Source organism: Rhinopithecus roxellana, chromosome 14 (assembly GCF_007565055.1).
Source record: "Rhinopithecus roxellana isolate Shanxi Qingling chromosome 14, ASM756505v1, whole genome shotgun sequence".
NCBI lineage: Eukaryota > Metazoa > Chordata > Mammalia > Primates > Cercopithecidae > Rhinopithecus > Rhinopithecus roxellana.
The window spans coordinates 102,847,527-102,867,697 of record NC_044562.1 but is presented as its reverse complement, the minus strand read 5'-3'; the positions used below and the strand labels follow the sequence as shown (position 1 = coordinate 102,867,697).

At 32.3% G+C, this 20,171-nt stretch overlaps 1 protein-coding gene across 16 annotated transcripts in view; it reads left to right on the top strand.

Moving 5' to 3' along the window:
• Positions 1-20,171, top strand: part of SLC4A10 (solute carrier family 4 member 10) — a 391,444-nt gene that overhangs the window by 256,592 nt on the left and 114,681 nt on the right. For 7 of the 16 annotated variants that reach the window (XM_030916975.1, XM_030916973.1, XM_030916978.1 and 4 more), the window contains 3 exons: positions 1,060-1,248; positions 10,165-10,256; positions 17,193-17,350. In XM_030916975.1, coding sequence (XP_030772835.1) covers positions 1,060-1,248; positions 10,165-10,256; positions 17,193-17,350 — 439 coding nt within the window. Of the gene's footprint in view, positions 1-1,059; positions 1,249-10,164; positions 10,257-11,788; positions 11,879-17,192; positions 17,351-20,171 lie in introns of those variants that run through there. The other 9 variants (XM_030916968.1, XM_030916967.1, XM_030916965.1 and 6 more) reach the window with 3 other exon arrangements.

Sequence of the window (20,171 nt, the reverse complement as noted above, 5' to 3'; positions counted from 1 at the left end):
GACACTGAGGTTATTCAACTTTGCAAAGTCATCTAGCTAGAATGTCATAAAGTGGTCTAAATCTGTCCCTTAGTTCATTTCTGCTTCACACTGAAGGAAAATACTGTTGGTAAGGGAGCATTCTGCTAACTTTGAAACCTTTATTGTACTCAAAAAGGCAGTGGAAGGCAGCTCATAGCGATCTGCTTTACATAAGATGTTAATGCCTAAAGAACAATTAGAGTTAATATTTGGTAATCAGAAAGCAGACTGATTACACAAACATTCACTGATGTGATCTTTATATCACTAAGAAACTTAAAATACCTTTGCTTATCTACTTTATTGACGTTTTTGATACTATGTATGGTAAATAATCTGCTTAATTATAGACTTCTGAAATCTCACCTTCCAGTCTTTGTTTTGCAGGTATAGAATATCTTTTTAATCTCACATTCTCAAGGGAGTGTGTTTCCAGGAAAGTTTGAGAAAAGGCTGATTTTCTATCCATATGAAACAGAATTGTTTACTTTCCAAATTCAGTAACTATATCACTTCATAGGCCTCTTTGCATCAGATTTTCACAGATAGACTTCTGTTCACTTAATGAGGAAACAAGAAAATTAGTCTGTAGTAGAAAATGGGAAAAGTATTAAAATACAAGTATAAAACCAATTTCCAAATTCAAACACATTATGAATTGTGAATTCAAACACATTATGAATTTTCATATTATCTCTACAGCTATTCCACCCATCAGTGTGAATAATGAAAAAATAAAGAAATTTCTTCTCAATGCAACTATTCCCCTTTGAAAAACAATACTTCATAAGAATTATATATTTAAAATAGAATGATTTATAATGAAAATTTGCCCAAATCTTTCTTGTGCAACATTTCTACAATGGAACATAAATTTCCATTTATAACACCATGCTTAGGAATTTTTTTAAAGAAGTTATTTCTATTTCAAGATGACTAATATTGTTTAGGGCTTGCATATTTGGACTCAGTGATTCATGGCTGGCACATGTTCTAGAGGAAAGCTGTATTCATCTTCTTCCGGCCTTTTCTCTTCAGATATGGTTCTTGACCAACAAGTGAGCTCAGGTCAGCTGAATGAAGATGTACGCCACAGGGTCCATGAGGCATTGATGAAACAACATCATCATCAGAATCAGAAAAAACTCACCAACAGGATTCCCATTGTTCGTTCCTTTGCTGATATTGGCAAGAAACAGTCAGAACCAAATTCCATGGACAAAAATGGTAAATGTTTGTTTATTGTGCTCTTTATGTCTACTATAGGTCTCTGACATATCAAAGTGCTTCTGAATATTTTAAAACTTGTTTTATTTGAAAATGATTTTTTGAAATTCAGATTATTGTAGAATTCTTTTACATGAGGATATAGTCTTATTTATCAAGGATCAAATTGTAAAAAAGAACTTAAGTTTCCTGAAAGGTTCAGGAAAGAATACAAAGAAAACTAATATTTAATAAAAAAAAAAAAAACTTTTAGATTTGGCTGCAGAAAACTTAAACAGAGCATCTGTGGCATAACAAATAAGGTCCTAGTCTCTGTCCTGTAGCTTAAAAATGTAATGCGGGGCTTTAACTTATGCCATAGATGGTGTTTTCATTTAAAGGAATCATGATCATCATCTAGTGTTTGTGGAAAAAAGATAATGGTTTCATGTTGCTCATAGTTAACAAATCCATTAGAGAAAATGATTGAAAAGACCAGCCAGTGCATTGCTTGTGACTTTACATACATTATGGCTGATTCCAGTTCAAGGGCTCATTGCTGTTTGTAATGTGGCATCTTCAACGTCCATGGAGCCACTCCACTGACCATCTTCATACATCAATATAGATGACCACCATTGTTTCCTAGCAATCTTGACTTTCTATGATTTATGCTTCAGACTCTTTTATCTTTCCTGTATTTTTTGTTCTCTCCTGGCATTTATTTAACCCCTGATCATTTGCACTAAGGAAGTTGCTTAGGAATCTCCTATTGTCATCCATCCTTTCTATTAGTCTCATGAAAGAAAATGAAGTTACCATGAAGATGATATGAATTTGTTAAACTTCTATCAGCTTTAAAGTTTCCAGTTCTAAAAGATAAAAATTAATGAAACGTATTTTCAAATGCTTTACTGGAAAGACTGATTTCCACAAATGGATGAAAGCACATGTAGTGACAGCATGAAATATCATGTAATCTCACCCTATTTTCAAAAGCTTCAGAGATGCCTTAAATAAAATGTATGAAAATTAGTTTTCTCCAGATTTGCTTCATATTAATCAGTTTCCATACTACTGAATCAAATACACATAAAAAAGTAGAATAAATGCTTTATTAAATAGATAAAGATGATTAGATGTAATTTTGTCTCAGCGCATAGAACCAGTTCTTAATGACAAAATCATTTTTGAAATACTCATTTGATTTTTGGGACTTTTTGGTGACTGCATATAAGTCATTTTTGTTACATAAAAGAGTCTATAGTTGTGCACACATTAAGTTCAATAAAATTATTATGAATACTTTAGAGTAAATACCAACTTGTGTTTGTAGAGTCCACTGAACCTTCTGAGGAGGTATAACTTGCTTTGAATCAAATCATATATTTAAAACATATTTTATTCTAAATCACAATTTGCTTTAAAATAAGTGATACATAAGATAACAAAACGAGGCTTTTGTATTCTAAGAGATGTATTACAAATGCTGTGCTTTTGTTATGCTTATAATGCTAGCATTTATTTGGTATGGCAATGTTAAAACAGAGTCAGTTATTTACTAATTTTGGCTATGGGCTTATGTCTACATGATTCCAAAAACTTTATTAAAATATACCCAAGAATTAACTTCTAATAATGCATGCAGATTTTATAAAAATGAACTTTTGCCTTCATAACTTTTGCTAGAAATCAGATAATAAGATATATGTCTTTAAGAAAGAGGTATGTTTCTTCAAAGAGGCAAGGATCTTGCATTTTGAACTAGTTAAAACTTATACCTTAAATTTCACTGGAGATAATGTTTAACAATAATTTCATGGCATTTTTTTTTTGAGGTAAGAGGCCATAGAATTTATTGGATCAATGATTTATTGTAATATGCAGATCTAGGCACACTGTTTGTTACTGCTTTAAACTTCTATTACACATAAGAGGAGATGGTAGAATTTTAACTGTGAATTACAAATCTACATATAGTCACAAGGTTTTCTGAGAGCCTGCTTTTTGTCTTATTTAAGAAATGGTTTAGTTTTCCCAAAAACCAGAATCTGAGTGATTCTGAAGTGATTCTGTCACCATCTGTACAATCAGCCTTTATCTGAACACATACAAATCTTTTTGAGGCATACGTAAGGGCAATAAAAACTTGGAAACATTTCTAATAAGATTCATATACCCAATTAAGTATTGTTGTAGAGTATGCTGTCAGAAGTGGTTTTCTAAGCCTAAGCTTATAACACCTCCTTATGACTCTGTTTTGCTTCCTCACACACTTTGCATAATTATGTGTGTTGAGAATTCTGAAAATATGTATAGACTTCACCAATTTAGAAATAAATCTCCTACCCAAAAATGAAAAAAGTATGAAAGACCTTTACTGCTGAGGTTCTCAATCTACTTATGAACTCTAAGGCCTGACAAACTCTAGATATATAAACAAATTGAAATTAATAGCCATAAATATAAATTGGACATTCTGTTCTAAATATGCAATCTAGATTTAAATTTTTGTGCAATAGTTCAGAGAGATGCAAAAGGATGTCAAAACATCAAAAAAGTAAAGGTAATACTATTAATTTTTAAAAATCCTTAGTAAAATCCATTATGCAAAAAGATGGACTTTTTAAGAAAAGATTATAGAATAGAAATTAAATAGGGCAAAGATTTTTCCAGAAATTTTAAAACAAAACACATTTTCCTCCCTAAGCATAGCGGTAGATATAAGTCCCCGTTTCTTGTTTAATGTGCTGAAATTGTCTCAAAAACAAACGGAAGCTTATGTAAATAAGCCTGAAAGTGTCATATAGAATAAGGTTTCTACTTCCTTAATTGACTTGTGTCTTGAGCATGTTACCTTGTTAGTACTCTCTGGGGTTAAACATTCAGACACTGTATTTCAAATGGGGTCTTCCCTGTTTCATAGATTAGATTAATAAAATAGTGCATTTCCTTGCTCTTCTCCTTCCCAAGTCTACCATTCTTTGTCCATTCCTTTTTTAGTGATTTGTGATAATTTGTCAGTCTCATCTCAAAACACACTAGTTAACTTTTCTTGGTATTCCGCATTCTCTTCAGGGCTAATGTGAAGGATGCTATGGATTCACCATGCATTTTTAATGCCACCATGCTGTGTTTAACTTTCACTTTTCATTAAGCATCAAAACTGTGAGAATTAAATGTCTGATTTTGATGTTTCAATAAAAAGTGACAGTTACATTTGGCAAAACAACAGCAAAAATAATAGAAAAATAATATCTACTTTGACATTAGCACCCTGAAAAGGGTATGGATGGTAAAACAGTCAAGATAAATATATTGAAAATATTAAAATAATTATTTGGACTAGGAAGATTTTCTAAAACTAAAAATAAGACTTTTGTGTTAAGTGATCTAGAAGGCAAAATTTATCAGTATCTGTATATATCATTTAGGTCATGTATTCAATTACCTTTTGAGACACTGGGATTATAAATCTATTATAAAATATTATTATCCTTATGATAATTTTTGTATGTTTGAAGATAATTTGGAATTATTAGTTTCGTTAAGTATAGGGTGTCTTTATTCTGCTCTGTCCTTTACTAATAATTTCTAACTCTGTTTGTTTTCCTTCACATATCTTTTGTCTCTCGTAATCTGAATACTTTCCAGTTGTAACTTTTATTAGGAGTTACAGTGCAGAAAGTCTCTAACTACTGTTCAATGCCATAGTTTACTGAAAAACAGTTAGACTTGGGAGGATGGGACATAAAGTTCAATCTTTAGGCCTGGGTAGATTTCAGCCCTTAAAGCAATGTACACATATATATTGTGCATAATATTTATTTATACTTTTGGAAATCGGATCTATTACATTATAGTTACTTCTTTTGCAAATGCTGTACTTTTAATTTTCAGATGCATGTTGTCTTTATGTATTTAGATATTATGTCTTTCGTACTAGATATTAAGAAATGCTTTCTTGCTTTTTTAATACAATGGTCTCATAAATAAGATATTCAAGGTTTAAAATTTATCCCTTATAATGTTCTACCTTTGAAGAAAAACTAAGGCTAGAATAATAATTCTTAAGATTGCTTGAGAGAAACTTATTAAAACATTTGCGTATATTAAATAATTAAACATTGTTTAATAAATATGGTATTTTCTACTCTTCCAAGAAAATCAAGATGACATTGTTGACACAACTGATGAGCCTGCCCAGAGGCTATATTGTCATTACAGTTTTGGAATGTCAAGACTAGATCTTAAGAGCGAACATAATTCTAGTATGATGTTTGGATTTGTTATTTCTTATATTGCATTAATTATTTTCAGGCACACTAATTTTTCTCCAAGTTTAATTGTTTGCATACTTTTCATGTTGTTGAAGTGTAGCTCACCTAATCAGCATTTTCTAAATATTTAGCCCTTCTTTCTTTATGTTTTCTATTCCCATGAATAAATGTATTGTTACACATGTATGTAACTTTGTCATTCATCTTTATATTTCTTTATTTTGCTCTGTCTTATGTCTGTCTCTAACAGGCTCATCTCATCTCTGTACTCCCTCATCTCCTACCCTTTGGGTACTCTAAATGCGTTGAAGGTTTCTGAGGTAGTGTAAACCAGCTTGGTCTCTAGGTTAATAGTAATGTACCTCCATGTCTTCATCCCAGTTTCCTTCTAGTGCACGTAATTTACAGTGGATTAAGCAGTAGAAAATAATGATACATTTATGCAATATATTCTATTGATATGAATTTGGCCAAATATAAATTTAAAAGTTGCTAAGCTGCTGTTTTTTAATACATATGTGCATACTTTACTTAAAGAAGAAGAGAACTATAGCTAAAGACAAATGAGTTAATATAATACTCAACAGGGTTTTTGAGAATGTACCTTTTTCCCCCAATAATGAGGTGCTTTAATAATACTGCTATTACTTAAAGTCATAAAATAGTACTTTTGATGTAATCTCATGTTCCTTCCCTACAACTTTATGATAAAGAAAATGACTTTGCCAGTCTCATAATACACTTAGTGAAAAATATATGGTGTAACAAGCAGAAAAACAGCTTCATTTTTCTAGTTAGTATTTACTCAAAATACTCTCAGTTTTCTCCTATGCTAGCCCCATGTCTATTATAACTTGCCCTAGAAAAATACATGGTCTATAATAATTTTTATCTGACACATATGATCCCTCCATGAGGGCTCAGAGGAAAAAAATGAATTCATAACTCAAGGAAAAGTAATTCAAACAGGTGCTAATATGAATACTATATAATATATATCTTAATTGATAAGATGTCAAATATTAGAAATTTTGATTTAAGGTGAAGAACTCTTGAGCTTAACAGGTCAGAAAAATGTATTTAGTAAATAGCAAAGAAGATATTAGGTTTCTCAAATATTTCCATTTACATTTAAATAGTCACAGATACCAGTTAACCTTAGTGATATCCACTTTTCATCAGTTTTTAAATAACTTACCCTGAATATAATAAGATTACTCAATTAATGTCTTCTTTCATAGTCACCCTCGTGCCTCAAAATTATGTATGTATTATAAAAACAGAAATAATTAAACATTGCAGTGACATTCATTTATAGCAAATAATATGGGCAGTGATCAGTGGACAAAGATAATATAAAGAAACAGGTAAAAAGCATTTGTTTGTAAGTACTGTGGTGTAGCACTTTAAAAAAATTACTGTATACAATTAACATTCATAAAGCTTTCACACATATATGAGTGCTAAATCCTAACCTTATACTAATTTTTTCTGTGAGGGGAAAATATCCTAGCAAATTCTTTGTTATTCTATTAGGAAAATATTCACTTCTGGCTGAAGATAAATCTGTACTTGAAAATTGTCATTCTGTGAACCACTATTGCTTTAGACATCAGCAAGAAAATAAGAGATGCCTTTCCAAAATATGAATTTATTGATTCTTCTTATGTAATAGCATTTTAGTTAATGAAATTAATTTTGAAATTTAATCCATCATCTTCTTCTGAAAGGTGGTAATAATTGGCATAAACTAATTGGCATAAAGAAAAATATATTTAAACAATGATTACAATTGATAATAGAACTATAAAATTATTTTTAATTTATGAGGTTTCAATTTGTTCTATATACTATAATTCATGCATGAATATTAGTTTTATATATACAGCAAATAAAATGTTAAACTTTTTAAAAGACTTCTATTTTTTCAAAATAACTCAAATCAAACTTGTTAGGTTAATTTTTAAATAGTATCTGTTCATTATTCAATATACTACCAAGTTGTGAAAACTGCCTTGAGGATATACACATTTAAAGTGTATTGTTTCAACTTTAGCAAATTAACTTACATTTTGGAAATAATAGACAAGAAATAATAACAAGATTTGAAATGCTATTTAAACTTTGTAGGACTTTTGATGTGATTAAATATATTTAACTATGAATATTAACTCCTATTATTTAACTACTGCTCTGAAATATAAAAGATATACAATTTTTGGTCTTTTTGTCTGTCATAGGCTAGTTTTCGTGACTTTTTATATTAACATACATTCTATAGACATATCTAGAACCTAGGACTAGCAAGAAGTTTACTGTCATCTGATGTGTCTCCTGCTAGTTAAACTCTCAACTAGGTCATTATCAACATCAATTAAAATATTTATAAAAAATAATTTCTAAATCCCTTGTTCATTATCAACCTTATAAAGTAATATTTTATAAAATTGTTCTTATTTTAGAACAAGAGTAGCATACAACAATAAATCTCAAAATATATTACTTATTATAATTATTACATAAATATTAGTTATTAATTACTGTAATTATTTACAAGGAGAAATACAAGTGTTAATATTTTAAACATACTGCCTGAGCAGAAGGTAATTTATGAAATGCTCTACTTAAAGTATACAAATGAAAACATAACGTATTCAATGTGTTCAAATTTTAAGTTCCACATATTTTCTATCCAATTCAAAATTTAATCTCTTCAAAGTTAATGACTTTGCACTGGGTTGACTTTTGTTTTGTATGTGTTTGGTGATAGACCTAAATAATTGTTCTTCCGTGTAGATTTATACCACATGAAATGATTTATTATAAGAAAGCAGAAATATGTGTATTTAATTTATCCATGACTTGAATTTCACCACTCAATTTTACAGAACATTCAATAAATTTAATTTTAAATATATCTAATGTTCAACTCTTTAAAATATGGAGAAATGATGTGAAACTGGTGATTGAAGACATCTGTTAGTAGCACAAATGCATTATGTAAAAGGTTTTTTTAAAACTACAGTTATTATTTTGAGAATGGTAAATTGAATGGCTGCTAATGAACAGTTCACAGTCACAGCTGCACATTGCGGTTAGAAATGGGAGAATGAAAATAATTTATGTAGCTTGTATGACATTTATCTGAAGTTTATGTATTTCCCTAGAATATGCTATAATCAGAATTTGTGAACATGGTTTGAGGTGAACTTATTTTAAAAAGTCATTTTATTTTCATCTTCTCCAAATACATTATTTTACATTTTTTAATGAAAGTAGTGAAATCCTTAAGTTCTAGAAGAATATTAAGCCTATTACTTTCTGGCATTATAACAACTTTAAACTGTACAATTATTCCTATTAATAAATGACCCCTGCTTGAGAGGCTTACTAGTCTAAAAAGCAAACTTATAGTAATTTTTGAAAGTAAATAATTAGTATTTTTAACCCCAGTTGTTAATTTCTAGGTAACAAAGAATAAGTGGACTTTCGGGAGAGAATTTAAAGGAAAGGGTTTTTGTGGGGGGTTTTGCATTTGCACTGGGAGCTTAGAGAAGTTCAGACAGAGACCAAAGTGATCAGAGATGACACTAAAGGTGAATTTAGAATAAAGTTGGGATTTAGGTAGGTAGAGAGAAGAGCCAGGCAGAGAGAGTGTTTCTAACATCTACAATTGATGTGAATAAAAGCCCTATTTTGAGTCATTGAGTTATTATCATAAATATGCGCAAGGCTTCAAATTTGAATTGTCATTATTCATTTCACAGAAAAAAACAATAAAGATGGGGAGATGTTTAATTTTCATTGCATTGCTATGAACAAATTTAATATGATTTACTGCAAACAATGTTTCATATTTAGTGAATAATGGAATTTAACCCTTTCTAGTCATTGCCACACTCCCAGTGCTACTATCCACTGAACTCTCATCATCTTCCCTATAATAGGGAAAAGAACTACAAGATAATTATGTTTTAGTTTAGTGTTAATGCAAAACTAATACAATTCAAGTTTTTATCTTTTCTCATATCACAGGCTAATATCAGTATGCTAATATAATAGAATAATCAGAGGCATAAAATCATATCTATAGTGTTCATACTGTGTGAAATAAAGGTATTTCTAACCGAACCCCTTGTATAGACTGTAAGAGTTATGGCCAAGGAAGTTTTTTTCATTGGTTTGGCTTTTTAGATACAATAAAACCTAAAAATATACTGTGTATTTTTCAGATAAATATCCGTCGTTTTTAATGCTTTACATTTTAAATTCTTCAGGCTGAGCTTAAATCTTAACAGATGTCTATCTTGTCTTTTTATATATACCATTAGTTTTGGTTGAAATCTAGAAATCAATGATACTTCAAAATCCTGGTAACATTTACATATTTTTGTATATAATCCTTATTGAAAATAATATTTTAGAGTTTTTATCTGAAAATTGGTTTAATTTTTTACTGAATTCTCCCATTTCTAACTGTAACTGATAATAAGAATGTTTGTATTAATATAGATCTATTTATATTGACCCTTCATGCTTACATCATAAGTTCATTAAGAAACCTGTTAGTCTAGTTTAATTGAAGTACGTATTTCACTCAGTATGTCTACAACTATGTAAGTAATTGTTTGTATTCTGTCACAACAATCTCTTTTAGCAGGTCAGGTTGTTTCTCCTCAGTCTGCTCCAGCCTGTGTTGAAAATAAAAATGATGTTAGCAGAGAAAACAGCACTGTTGACTTTAGCAAGGTGAGCTTTTCTCCCTCTCATCTAAATAAGTTGCTAAATTACTACTAGAAATTACTACCCATTTTAAGAGGTGTTGACACAATATTTTGCATGCACTTTTTTTGTTTCTTGTCAAAGCTTGATATTGTTACAGATAATGTTAGCATTAAGTCCACATGTAACATTTTGCCTATTCAAAAAAACAAAACAAAACAAAACAAAACTGAACCTGTGAGTTTTATGCATAGTATTCATGTTTCAGCCACTTGGTATAATGTTATCTCTTCCAATAAAAAGAATAACTGGGCTTCACAGAGAATTTAACAGAAGTTTAATCTATTTTTGTTTGTTTGTTTTTGTTGTTCTTTGTTTGAGACAGTCTCGCTCTGTCACCCAGGCTGGAGTGCAGTGGCGCAATCTCAACTCACTGCAACCTCTGCCTCCTGGGTTCAAGCGATTCTCATGCCTCAGCCTCCCGAGTAGCTGGGATTACAGGCGTGTGCCACTGTGTCTGGCTAATTTTTGTATTTTTAGTAGAGATGGGGTTTCACCATCTTGGCCAGGCTGGTCTCGAACTCCTGACCTCAGGTGATCCATCTGCCTCAGCCTCTCAAAGTGCTGGGATTACAGGCATGAGCCACCCTGCCCGGCCAAGTTTAATCTATTGTTTAAAAACTTTGGCTAGTTTGTGTTCAAAATCACTTTTCCTCTATTTGTGGGAAAGCAAATCATAATATAAAACTGAATTGTTAATGTAATCAAGGAAAAGTCATTATTGTAAGGAACTCCTAGAAGGACGTAGTAAAACTGAGCAGAATTTTAAATAAAAACATACTAAGAACTGACTGTGTTGAGGGATACATCTAATTGGAGACAACTGAAATGAAATCATTAACTTGAATGTATTCTTAGAAAATGAGTCAATGACAATAATGTGATTTTAATTAGCAAATTTCTGACATTGTATATGTGCCATTGCAAACTATGGCAAAGTAACAGTTGAGTAGAAAAGAAGAGTTTCTAGCTGGGTGTGGTGGCACGTGCCTGTGGTTCCAGCCACTTGGGAGGCTGAGGTGGGAGGATTGCTTGAGCCCAGGAGGCAGAGGTTGCAGTGAACTGAGGTCATGTCACTGCACTCCAGCCTGGGTGATGGAGTGAGACCCCATCTCAAAATAAATAAATAAATAAATAAATAAAGACAATGCAAAAGAGGAGTTTCGATACTTGGTGAAAATATGGCAGGTTAACAATTCTCTTTATCTGAGTGGCTGAAATAGAAGTAACTCAGAGTAATATTTTAATAAAGCCCCTAGCACTGGCAATAATTGTAGTAGTGGGAGGAAGTGGGAATGTGTGAAAGCAGTAGAGGAAGTAGCCTGAATCAAGGTTCTGAAAAGATTAATAGTGATCAGCTCCTTGGGCCTGTTTCAGAATCCCTCTTACAATGCCTAAATAATCTAGATCTAGTTATGTGCATGCTCTCCCTCTGGTGCCTGGCGGAGTCTCCGTGGGAGCATGGTGTACCAGCTTAAGTCTGTTAATTATGCGTGCAGGGACTGGGAGGCCAACAAAAGGGGCATACTAGTCCATGTGGGATGAAACAAAGGCATGAAAAAGGACCTCCACACCAGCAAGAGAGAGAGGTGAGGGCATACTTGGGCTCTATTTCTACAGTGGTTCAAAGCTCATTTCACTGTATGGAGACATGTGATTCAAACATTAAGCCAGTTCAAATGTATTCCATCTGCCACTCTAAGAACTATCTTTTCAAAGCATTGCATTTTCATTCATCTGCAAGTTGGAAAAAGTTGTCACAAACTGCCATACATTTAATTCCTGATATTCTTAATTTGAAATGATCTTAAAAGCAATAATGTAACAAGCTACATATTTATGTATAAACACATTAACAGCATAAAGAAGGCATATTTAATATCCTCAGAAACAATCGTTATAAACCACATAGCTCCTCCTTTCAAATAAATTGTGATTTAACTTTTTAAAAATAATATAACCTTTATACACTGATTGTATATCTCCATATCATTTTGCTTTTGGTTGTGTGACCTGTCTTTGCAGCCTTCAAGAATTCTTCATCACATATGAAAGAAAATGAAGACTGCCAGTTGTAGGCAGGAGTCTCATCTTCTGGTCCCCCCAAACAGTTAAAACTATGGAAGAGTCAAAAACCGATTTCCTTTCTTTTAATCCTTTTCTTTCTCACCACATTTGTGATCACTGGCCTGTTTCATCTTTTAATAGGCAAGTTAAATTTCTAGAGCCCTCTACTTAGTATCAGCTGCCTTTATGCCTCAGTTTCTTGTTCATAGCATGGCACACTGGAAAGAATGTGGCTTTTGAGAAAGAGTGTGAGATCTTGAATCCCAACTCTGGCATTATAAACTCTCTGATCTTGGAGAAGTTCTCTAAAGTTCAGCCTTCTCGTTTGCAAAGTAAGAAAACTATTTACAATTTCATTGTGAAGATTTAATCAGATAATATATAGAGAAATCCTGGGACAGTGCTCGACTTATAGCAGGTGTTTAATAAAAGATGGTTACACTTATTATTGTGGCTATTAGTAGTAGTAGAAATAGTAGTGTCAGAAATAAAACACCAGATCATAATTTAATGTTTTGGTCTCCACTGGGTCTTTAGTGCCTTGAATAGTATTTGGTATGTATTTGTTGAATGAATCCTTCAGTAATGTAAGATCCAAAGTAATGTAAGCCTGGTTTTGAAATTTAAAAAAGACTGAGTAAGATTTTTTACTTTAAAGCCTGAGAAGGCAGAAAAGTAGAGTTTGAAAAGAGCAGTTGTGATCTATCACTATGGAAACAAATTTTAGTGCCAGATTTTGCAGGTGCATGAGTTGATTTTTTTTAGCCTTATGATTTTAGTTTTAGTAGTGAATTTATCAAAATTCACCTAGTTTCCAGGTTAGTTTTCTATTTTAATATTTTAAGTCTTAATATGCAGATTCCAAAACCTCAGAATCTTAATATGCAGATTCCAAACATTTTGAGGTATTAAGAAAAACAAGGTCTTTATTCCTCTCATATGATTTGATCATATTTATTCCATCTACATTCAACCTACATATTTGTAATCCTTCAATGTATAGACCTGTCAAACTTACTTAAGTAATGATTTAGAAAATAACTGAAATTATCAGGTTTTAGCTTCCCATAATACATTTAAAAAGCAGATGTTTCAAAACACTATTTGTTTTTGTTTTTCAAGCTGACAGTAGAACATAGCTATTTTAGGTTGATAGTGTTTTCTTTTACTTCAAATGACCCAGAGATGGCTTCACATAATTTTAAAGAGTTGTATTATTTAATCCTAGAACAGTAGGAAACCTTAGACATCTCCTCATTTAGTCAGCAAGAAAGCTGAATTATAGAGTGATTAAGAGAGCTGCTCAAGATCACTGGCTACTGTCAAGACACCATTTCTCCCCAGAGAATCCCTGTGACGTTTCTTGTACTTTCTATAATGGGCTGAAGGCTTAAACTTTCTCCTTAAATTTCCATCTGTTTTACCTTTAATTCTTAGTGTGTAGTTTGCCCAGACACTTCCAATTTCACCTTGATCTTCTATCTAATTTCATTCCCTGTTCCCTAGAAATGTAACTGTTTCTCATCCACAGTTTAAGTATCAAAGGCCCAGAAAGAAATCTTTCCGTTATTAACATAAAGGTGAGGTCTGGAGAGCCCAGAAGCATGAGTGTAAATACAGACCCAGAAGAGTATAGCTTGATTTCTTCAAAATCCTATCCAGAGGACCAGAAACTTCCAGGATTTCTTTCTTGTCCATTCCAAGTGTTTGTGTTCACTTGACAGTTGTCTTAGGGATGTAGTTCAACCTAGATTCTCTAGACTTGCTTTGTGTATTTATAATTTTGTAAGAGGTCACAGTCAGCTCTTTAAACATAATATTTTGTTATATTAAAAGTTGCTTAGGGGGCCAAGGGCATGGTGACTCACACCTGTAATCCCAGCATTTTGGGAGGCCAAGGCAGGAGGATCACTTGAGCTCAAGAGTTCGAGATCAAGCTAGGCAACATAGTGAGACCTCATCTCTACAAAATCTAGAAAAAATCAGCCAGGCATGGTGGCACACCTGTAGTCCCAGCTACTCAGAAGGCTGAACTGGAAGGATCAGGATGGCTTGAGCCAGGAAGTTCAAGGCTGCAGTGAGCTGGGATCACACCACTGCACTCCACTCTAGATGACACAATGAGATGCTGTCTCAAAAACTTAACCAAACAAAAAAAGATAGTTCGTTTGTCAAATAAGTTTCTTCATGAAGTATATAGTACACAAACACAAAATATAGGGTTGCCCCATAAATATAATATATAATTATACCTAATATAGAATAATATAATTAGATAATACATAATCAATTACTTCCCAAAATGTATGATTACTCCAAGAATAATGTAATGAGTATAGTACAATGGCTGCCCCAGATATGTGCTATAGAGCTATAACTTATTCCATTTGAAGTCAAAAGATGAATTTGCTTATCCTGAAATTAAATTCTGTATATTTTAATGTTTTTACTAAATAACAGGTATCAATTACATATTAGATATTTTGTAAGCTTAAAGATCATATGTAATGACCATATATTTTCTTTTACAAAATTCAACATTTTACATACTGTGTACTTATTGATTTAATTAAATTTCATCTTTAAACAGTTATTTCTATAGTCACCACCTGCCTGAGGCACAGACTTTAGTAGTTAAGACAATGGCATTTGTCAAGCAATAAATGAGTTTATAGACTTTTCAAGGTGGAATTTAAATTTCAGGCATTATCAATATAATTTATATTATCAATTACCAGATTTTTTTTTTTTTTTTTGAGACAGAGTCTTGCTCTGTTGCCCAGGCTGGAGTGCAGTGGCCGGATCTCAGCTCACTGCAAGCTCTGCCTCCCGGGTTTACACCATTCTCCTGCCTCAGCCTCCCGAGTAGCTGGGACTACAAGTGCCGCCACCTCGCCCAGCTAGTTTTTTGTATCTTTTAGTAAAGACGGAGTTTCACTGTGTCAGCCAGGATGGTCTCGATCTCCTGACCTCGTGATCTACCCGCCTCCCAAAGAATTACTAGATTTTTTAAAAAGATGTTTTCTCATTTTGAATTTTGTTTCAGTATATTTATATTGTATCATTGTTCTTTCCATTGAGAGAGAAAACTGTTTATTCTTTTAGTGACAGAAAGGATTATGAAATTTATTATGTTTTCCTCACAGAGCTAACAGTCTATGGGAAATCTTCTATTCCCTCCTTGGGAAATTTGCATTACAATGAAAATGTAAAGCTTTACTAATTTAAAGCATCTTAAATCTGTACATTTCTCCTAGCTAGATAAATACCTACAAAAATACCACAACAAATCCCATGAAATTTAACCTTACTTATTATAGTAAATAAATACTTTTGCTATCTATACATTAAAAGATCAGGTCCACAAAAGCAAAAATATTTGTTATATAATCCAGTGTACATGAATTATGAATTTACAAATGTATATTTGGGAGTACATTTGTAGCTTAAAAACTTTGGATGTATAATATTTGTTATACATTTTTATAGACAGTTTTGCTTTGTTAAATCATTCTTCCTTTCCTTTAAAATAAAATAATGATTCTATTTAATATTTTTGATGGAGTACTGTAGGATATTTTTATATTTAATCCTTGTGAAAGAATACATGCTTCATATACTAGGTTATATATTTTGTGGTATCCTTATTCTTTGGAAAGATTAATTAGTTGTAAAACTTCCAAATAGCTGTACTATGATCTTGATTTCAGAAAGAAACATATTTAATGTAGTCACTAAAGTATTACTATGGATTTTTTCATTTTAAATTTTGAGAAAAATATTCTCAAATCATTAAACCTGCAGAAGAACTATCTAGGCTAAAAAATAATCTCAGCCTCACTCATATTTGCCAGAGCTCATTCCTCTCTCTCTCGGCTATTCTCACTTTGATCTTTGGCCCTCATTTCATTAATATCAGAGCATAAGATCAATTACTAGAGCAGATAAATTATTATTCCCCTAAAAACAGAGCTTCATAAAAAGCAACTCAAGTGAATTAGAAACAAGACATAGATCTTGTACAATTTACATTAAAGTCACTGCTTGTCTTTCACTGAGGCCCTGTACATAAAATTGATACTTATTGTTAAGGATATTTTGCATTCATTTTTTAGACTTCACCCTTTATTCTTAGCATTTCTTCTTGTTAATGATCACTTTTGCTTTGTGTACATTCATTTCAATCACAAACATCTCATGTCAGAAATTCAGCTATAGCTCTTCAGTAACTCCAAATGTTAATATTTTATTCTGATTTTTTCTACTGTGTCATATCTAAATTCTCAGATGAAAAACCAATATTGAAGAATTACCAGGCCAAATATAGAATGTGAAGAATATAGAACAACTAGAAAACAGAAGAAGGTTAAAGTCATAATTTATACTATAAAGAGAAACATGATTATATTTCTTTTGACATAAGCATATTTGACTATTAATTAAAATGTATTATGTACAAAAATTAGGTAATGTACTATAAAAATATTAAATCTGTTGGCAAATGCTAATTAAATTACAGTTAAAGAATAGTTATTTAACTGAACTCACATACTTTTCCCTGTCTAAAATTTCAAGATTGTTGAGGCTGGAGAAACTTCGTTTAAAAATAGTAAGTAGAAGAACTAGAGTACTCATCTTATTGATGACAAGTTAAAATAATCCACAAGTAAAGAAAAAAGGTTATTATAGAAAAACGGCAAATGAGATGTTTAACTGTGTGTATTTATTTAAACTATATTTATTCATGGATTACTATATGTGAAGCACTGTGCAAGAATATGATTTACCAGATTTTTCCAGTTTTGATTTATCATATTTACCTGGTGATGCTTGCAGGTTGATCTGCACTTTATGAAAAAGATTCCTCCAGGTGCTGAAGCATCAAACATTTTAGTGGGAGAACTGGAGTTCTTGGATCGAACTGTAGTTGCGTTTGTCAGGTTGTCTCCAGCTGTATTGCTTCAAGGACTGGCTGAAGTCCCAATCCCAACCAGGTAAAGAGTATAAAAGCGTCTTTTGTATTTTTCTTAAACCATCTTTTTGTGGAAAGAAAATGAGGATTCAAGGAATTTTCTGTTAGAGTTTTGACTAGAAACTAATGTGAAATCCACAAAACTACTATTAATTTTTGTTTGTGGAGGAGGGGAAAAGTGCTTTAAAAATTATTCTGTTCTTTCCTCCCTTCTCTCAAGCTTCTGTTTCATTTTAGGCATATTCCTCATCTCAAGGTACCCTGAAGCCATATGAATTTTTTTTTTTTTTTTTTTTTTTTTTACATTTTTGGTAAAAGAAGTGGTAACATGTTAGCTTTTTCTCAAAGGTTGCATTAAATTGTCTGCTAAAGAAAGAAAGGATCCTGTGCATGAGTGTGGTCAAATTCAGAAATAGCAAAGTTACTAAGGTTTGCTTACGCTTGAATAAGAAGGCCTTCAAAATACATGTAAGTGCCATCACTAGGATAGCATCAAATATATGTTTCAATCCTAGGCATAGTGGGCTTCCCACACACAGGGTCTGCAGAATCACTGGTAGAAGTATTATCGCAGTGTGGTTGAATCAGAGTTAAAAGTACAAATTTAATTTGATGATCGGAACTTGTTTCTCATTTAACAATAAAATAACAACTTAGGGATAATACAAACTGAATTATGCTGTTTCTCATTTTTTAGAATAAGGCTATCCATTACTAAAACTGTAAACAAAGAAAAAAAGAAAGAAAGGAAAAACAGAATATCGACTTTAGCACATTAGGTTCCAAGCAATTTACCCAGGAACCTTGTTTTCTTCCATACTCCTACCATCCGTGCGATTCCAAAATGCAGATAGCCTTCTACTCTAGTCCTTTCCTGCAGCAAAACATGTCTATTTAGGGCCCCGTTCCCATATGGCTGGTGCCCTTTGTTTGATGCTACAGCTATCTCAAAAGCTGTTAGTGCGCCTCCTCTTCCAAACATTGAATGCCTTAGCCAAGTTACTTGATGAAAAGTTCAAGTACTGTATCAACTGTAGAATATATATCCTCAATGGATCTTTGGCCTTAACTCAAAATATAGCAGATTACATAACTCCCTGCTCTGATTATGGATAAAATATTCTACAACTATGGAATACACAGCCAGGAGAGGCCTCATTTTGTAAGAGCTCAGCTGACTGGAATGGGATTCAGTGTTTAAGTACCTATGTCTGACTATGGTTTGGGGGAGGAATCTAGTTACTGTTCAGATTATAGAAAGAAGTCTGTATTTATCCTGTTTGAGGGTTATTGAGATTTCTGATATACATCAACTTTTATGTACAAAGGGAAAGGATGAACGGAGCACATGAAAGTGGCATCTGACTGTGTGATTCAGGCTATATATTTTCTATGGACAACCTGTAACCTATCCAAGGTTTCTGGGAGTCTGGGATTCATATCTAAGATGTTAAACTTGTTAATTGTAGAGTTACTATTATAGCAGTTGAAAATTTCTTTTCAGTCCGCCAAGCAGTGCCTTTGTGTTCCACCACTTAGGAAGGTGTCTGGTGAACTATGAGCAAATCATGACTCTTTATGACAATGATAGTTCTTGTATTTAAAAAGAAGGAAAAGAAAAATTCCCATGAGTAGAAAAAAGCTGTGATGGGGTTATATACCCTTATTTGAAAACTGTCCGGTTTAAGTGACCTTATTTCACACTGAGATAGCAAAATATGTGTAGAGAACAATGGAGAAAAAAATTAGGGCCACTGTAGAGCAACTGTATGAGAAGAGATTTAAAGACAAGACTATTTAGTTAGGGAAGGTGAAAAATTGAAGAAGATTAGTTGGACAAACAGAATAAAGAAAGCCATTCAGGGTTTCTAATTATCCTTTTTTGGGGAGGACAAAAGGGCATCCTGTTAATACAATGGCAGCACATAGTAGAAATGTCAGAAAATAATCTTTTAGAACTTTAAAAATAGCCCATGGAATGGAAACCTGAAAAATAGCAAGATGTACATAGGCTAGGAAGTTTCTTAGAAAGCTATTATAGTTGATAAAGCACCTAAGCACCTGCCACCAAATTAAACCATTCCTGTTTTTAATGTACCCTGGACATTTCTAAGTAGTAGAAATTGGTTGGGTTCAGTTGTCATTGACACACACACAAAAATATTGTCACATCCTCTAAAATTGTGTAATATTTGCCCCATGTAAAAACATGTATGGTCTCTAAAGATTATACCTATATGAGGAGTAAAATTATAGTAACTATTTTAGTACACCTTGTAAAGCCATTAGTCTTCATACTTAATAGCATAAACCATTTAACAAATTAACACCATAGAATGATATGGCAGAATATAGGGCATTCTTTAATTTTCACAATTTCCCAGAAGGATTGACCTTCTCAGAGACAGAACAATCACCAGTCTGCTAAAGTTAGAGTATCTATTGATTTCTTTAAAAGCACCACTTGTGATGATGAATTTGCCAAATGTTCGACCTAATTTAGATGGAATATTATAGTACACACTCTTTTTATTCCTCAGCATTATAAATAATAGATCATTAACTCCCCATTTTCTTCTACCTGGCTGATCTTTGATTCCTGACAATAATTTTTGATAATGAAAATTGCACATACACCTACTGTTTTTTGACTCTATATTTTCTCTGTTTTGCTACTGTGTTACCTTTGCCCCCTTTGAACTGTTTGCCATTTTGCATACAAGTGAGTTTTCTTCCTTCCTATTTAGAAAGGTCTAATCAGATTTTACTTTTCACACTTTCCATCTTTAAGGATCGTAGAATCCTTAAAATTCCCAATAGCAACTGCACATACTGTACAGATA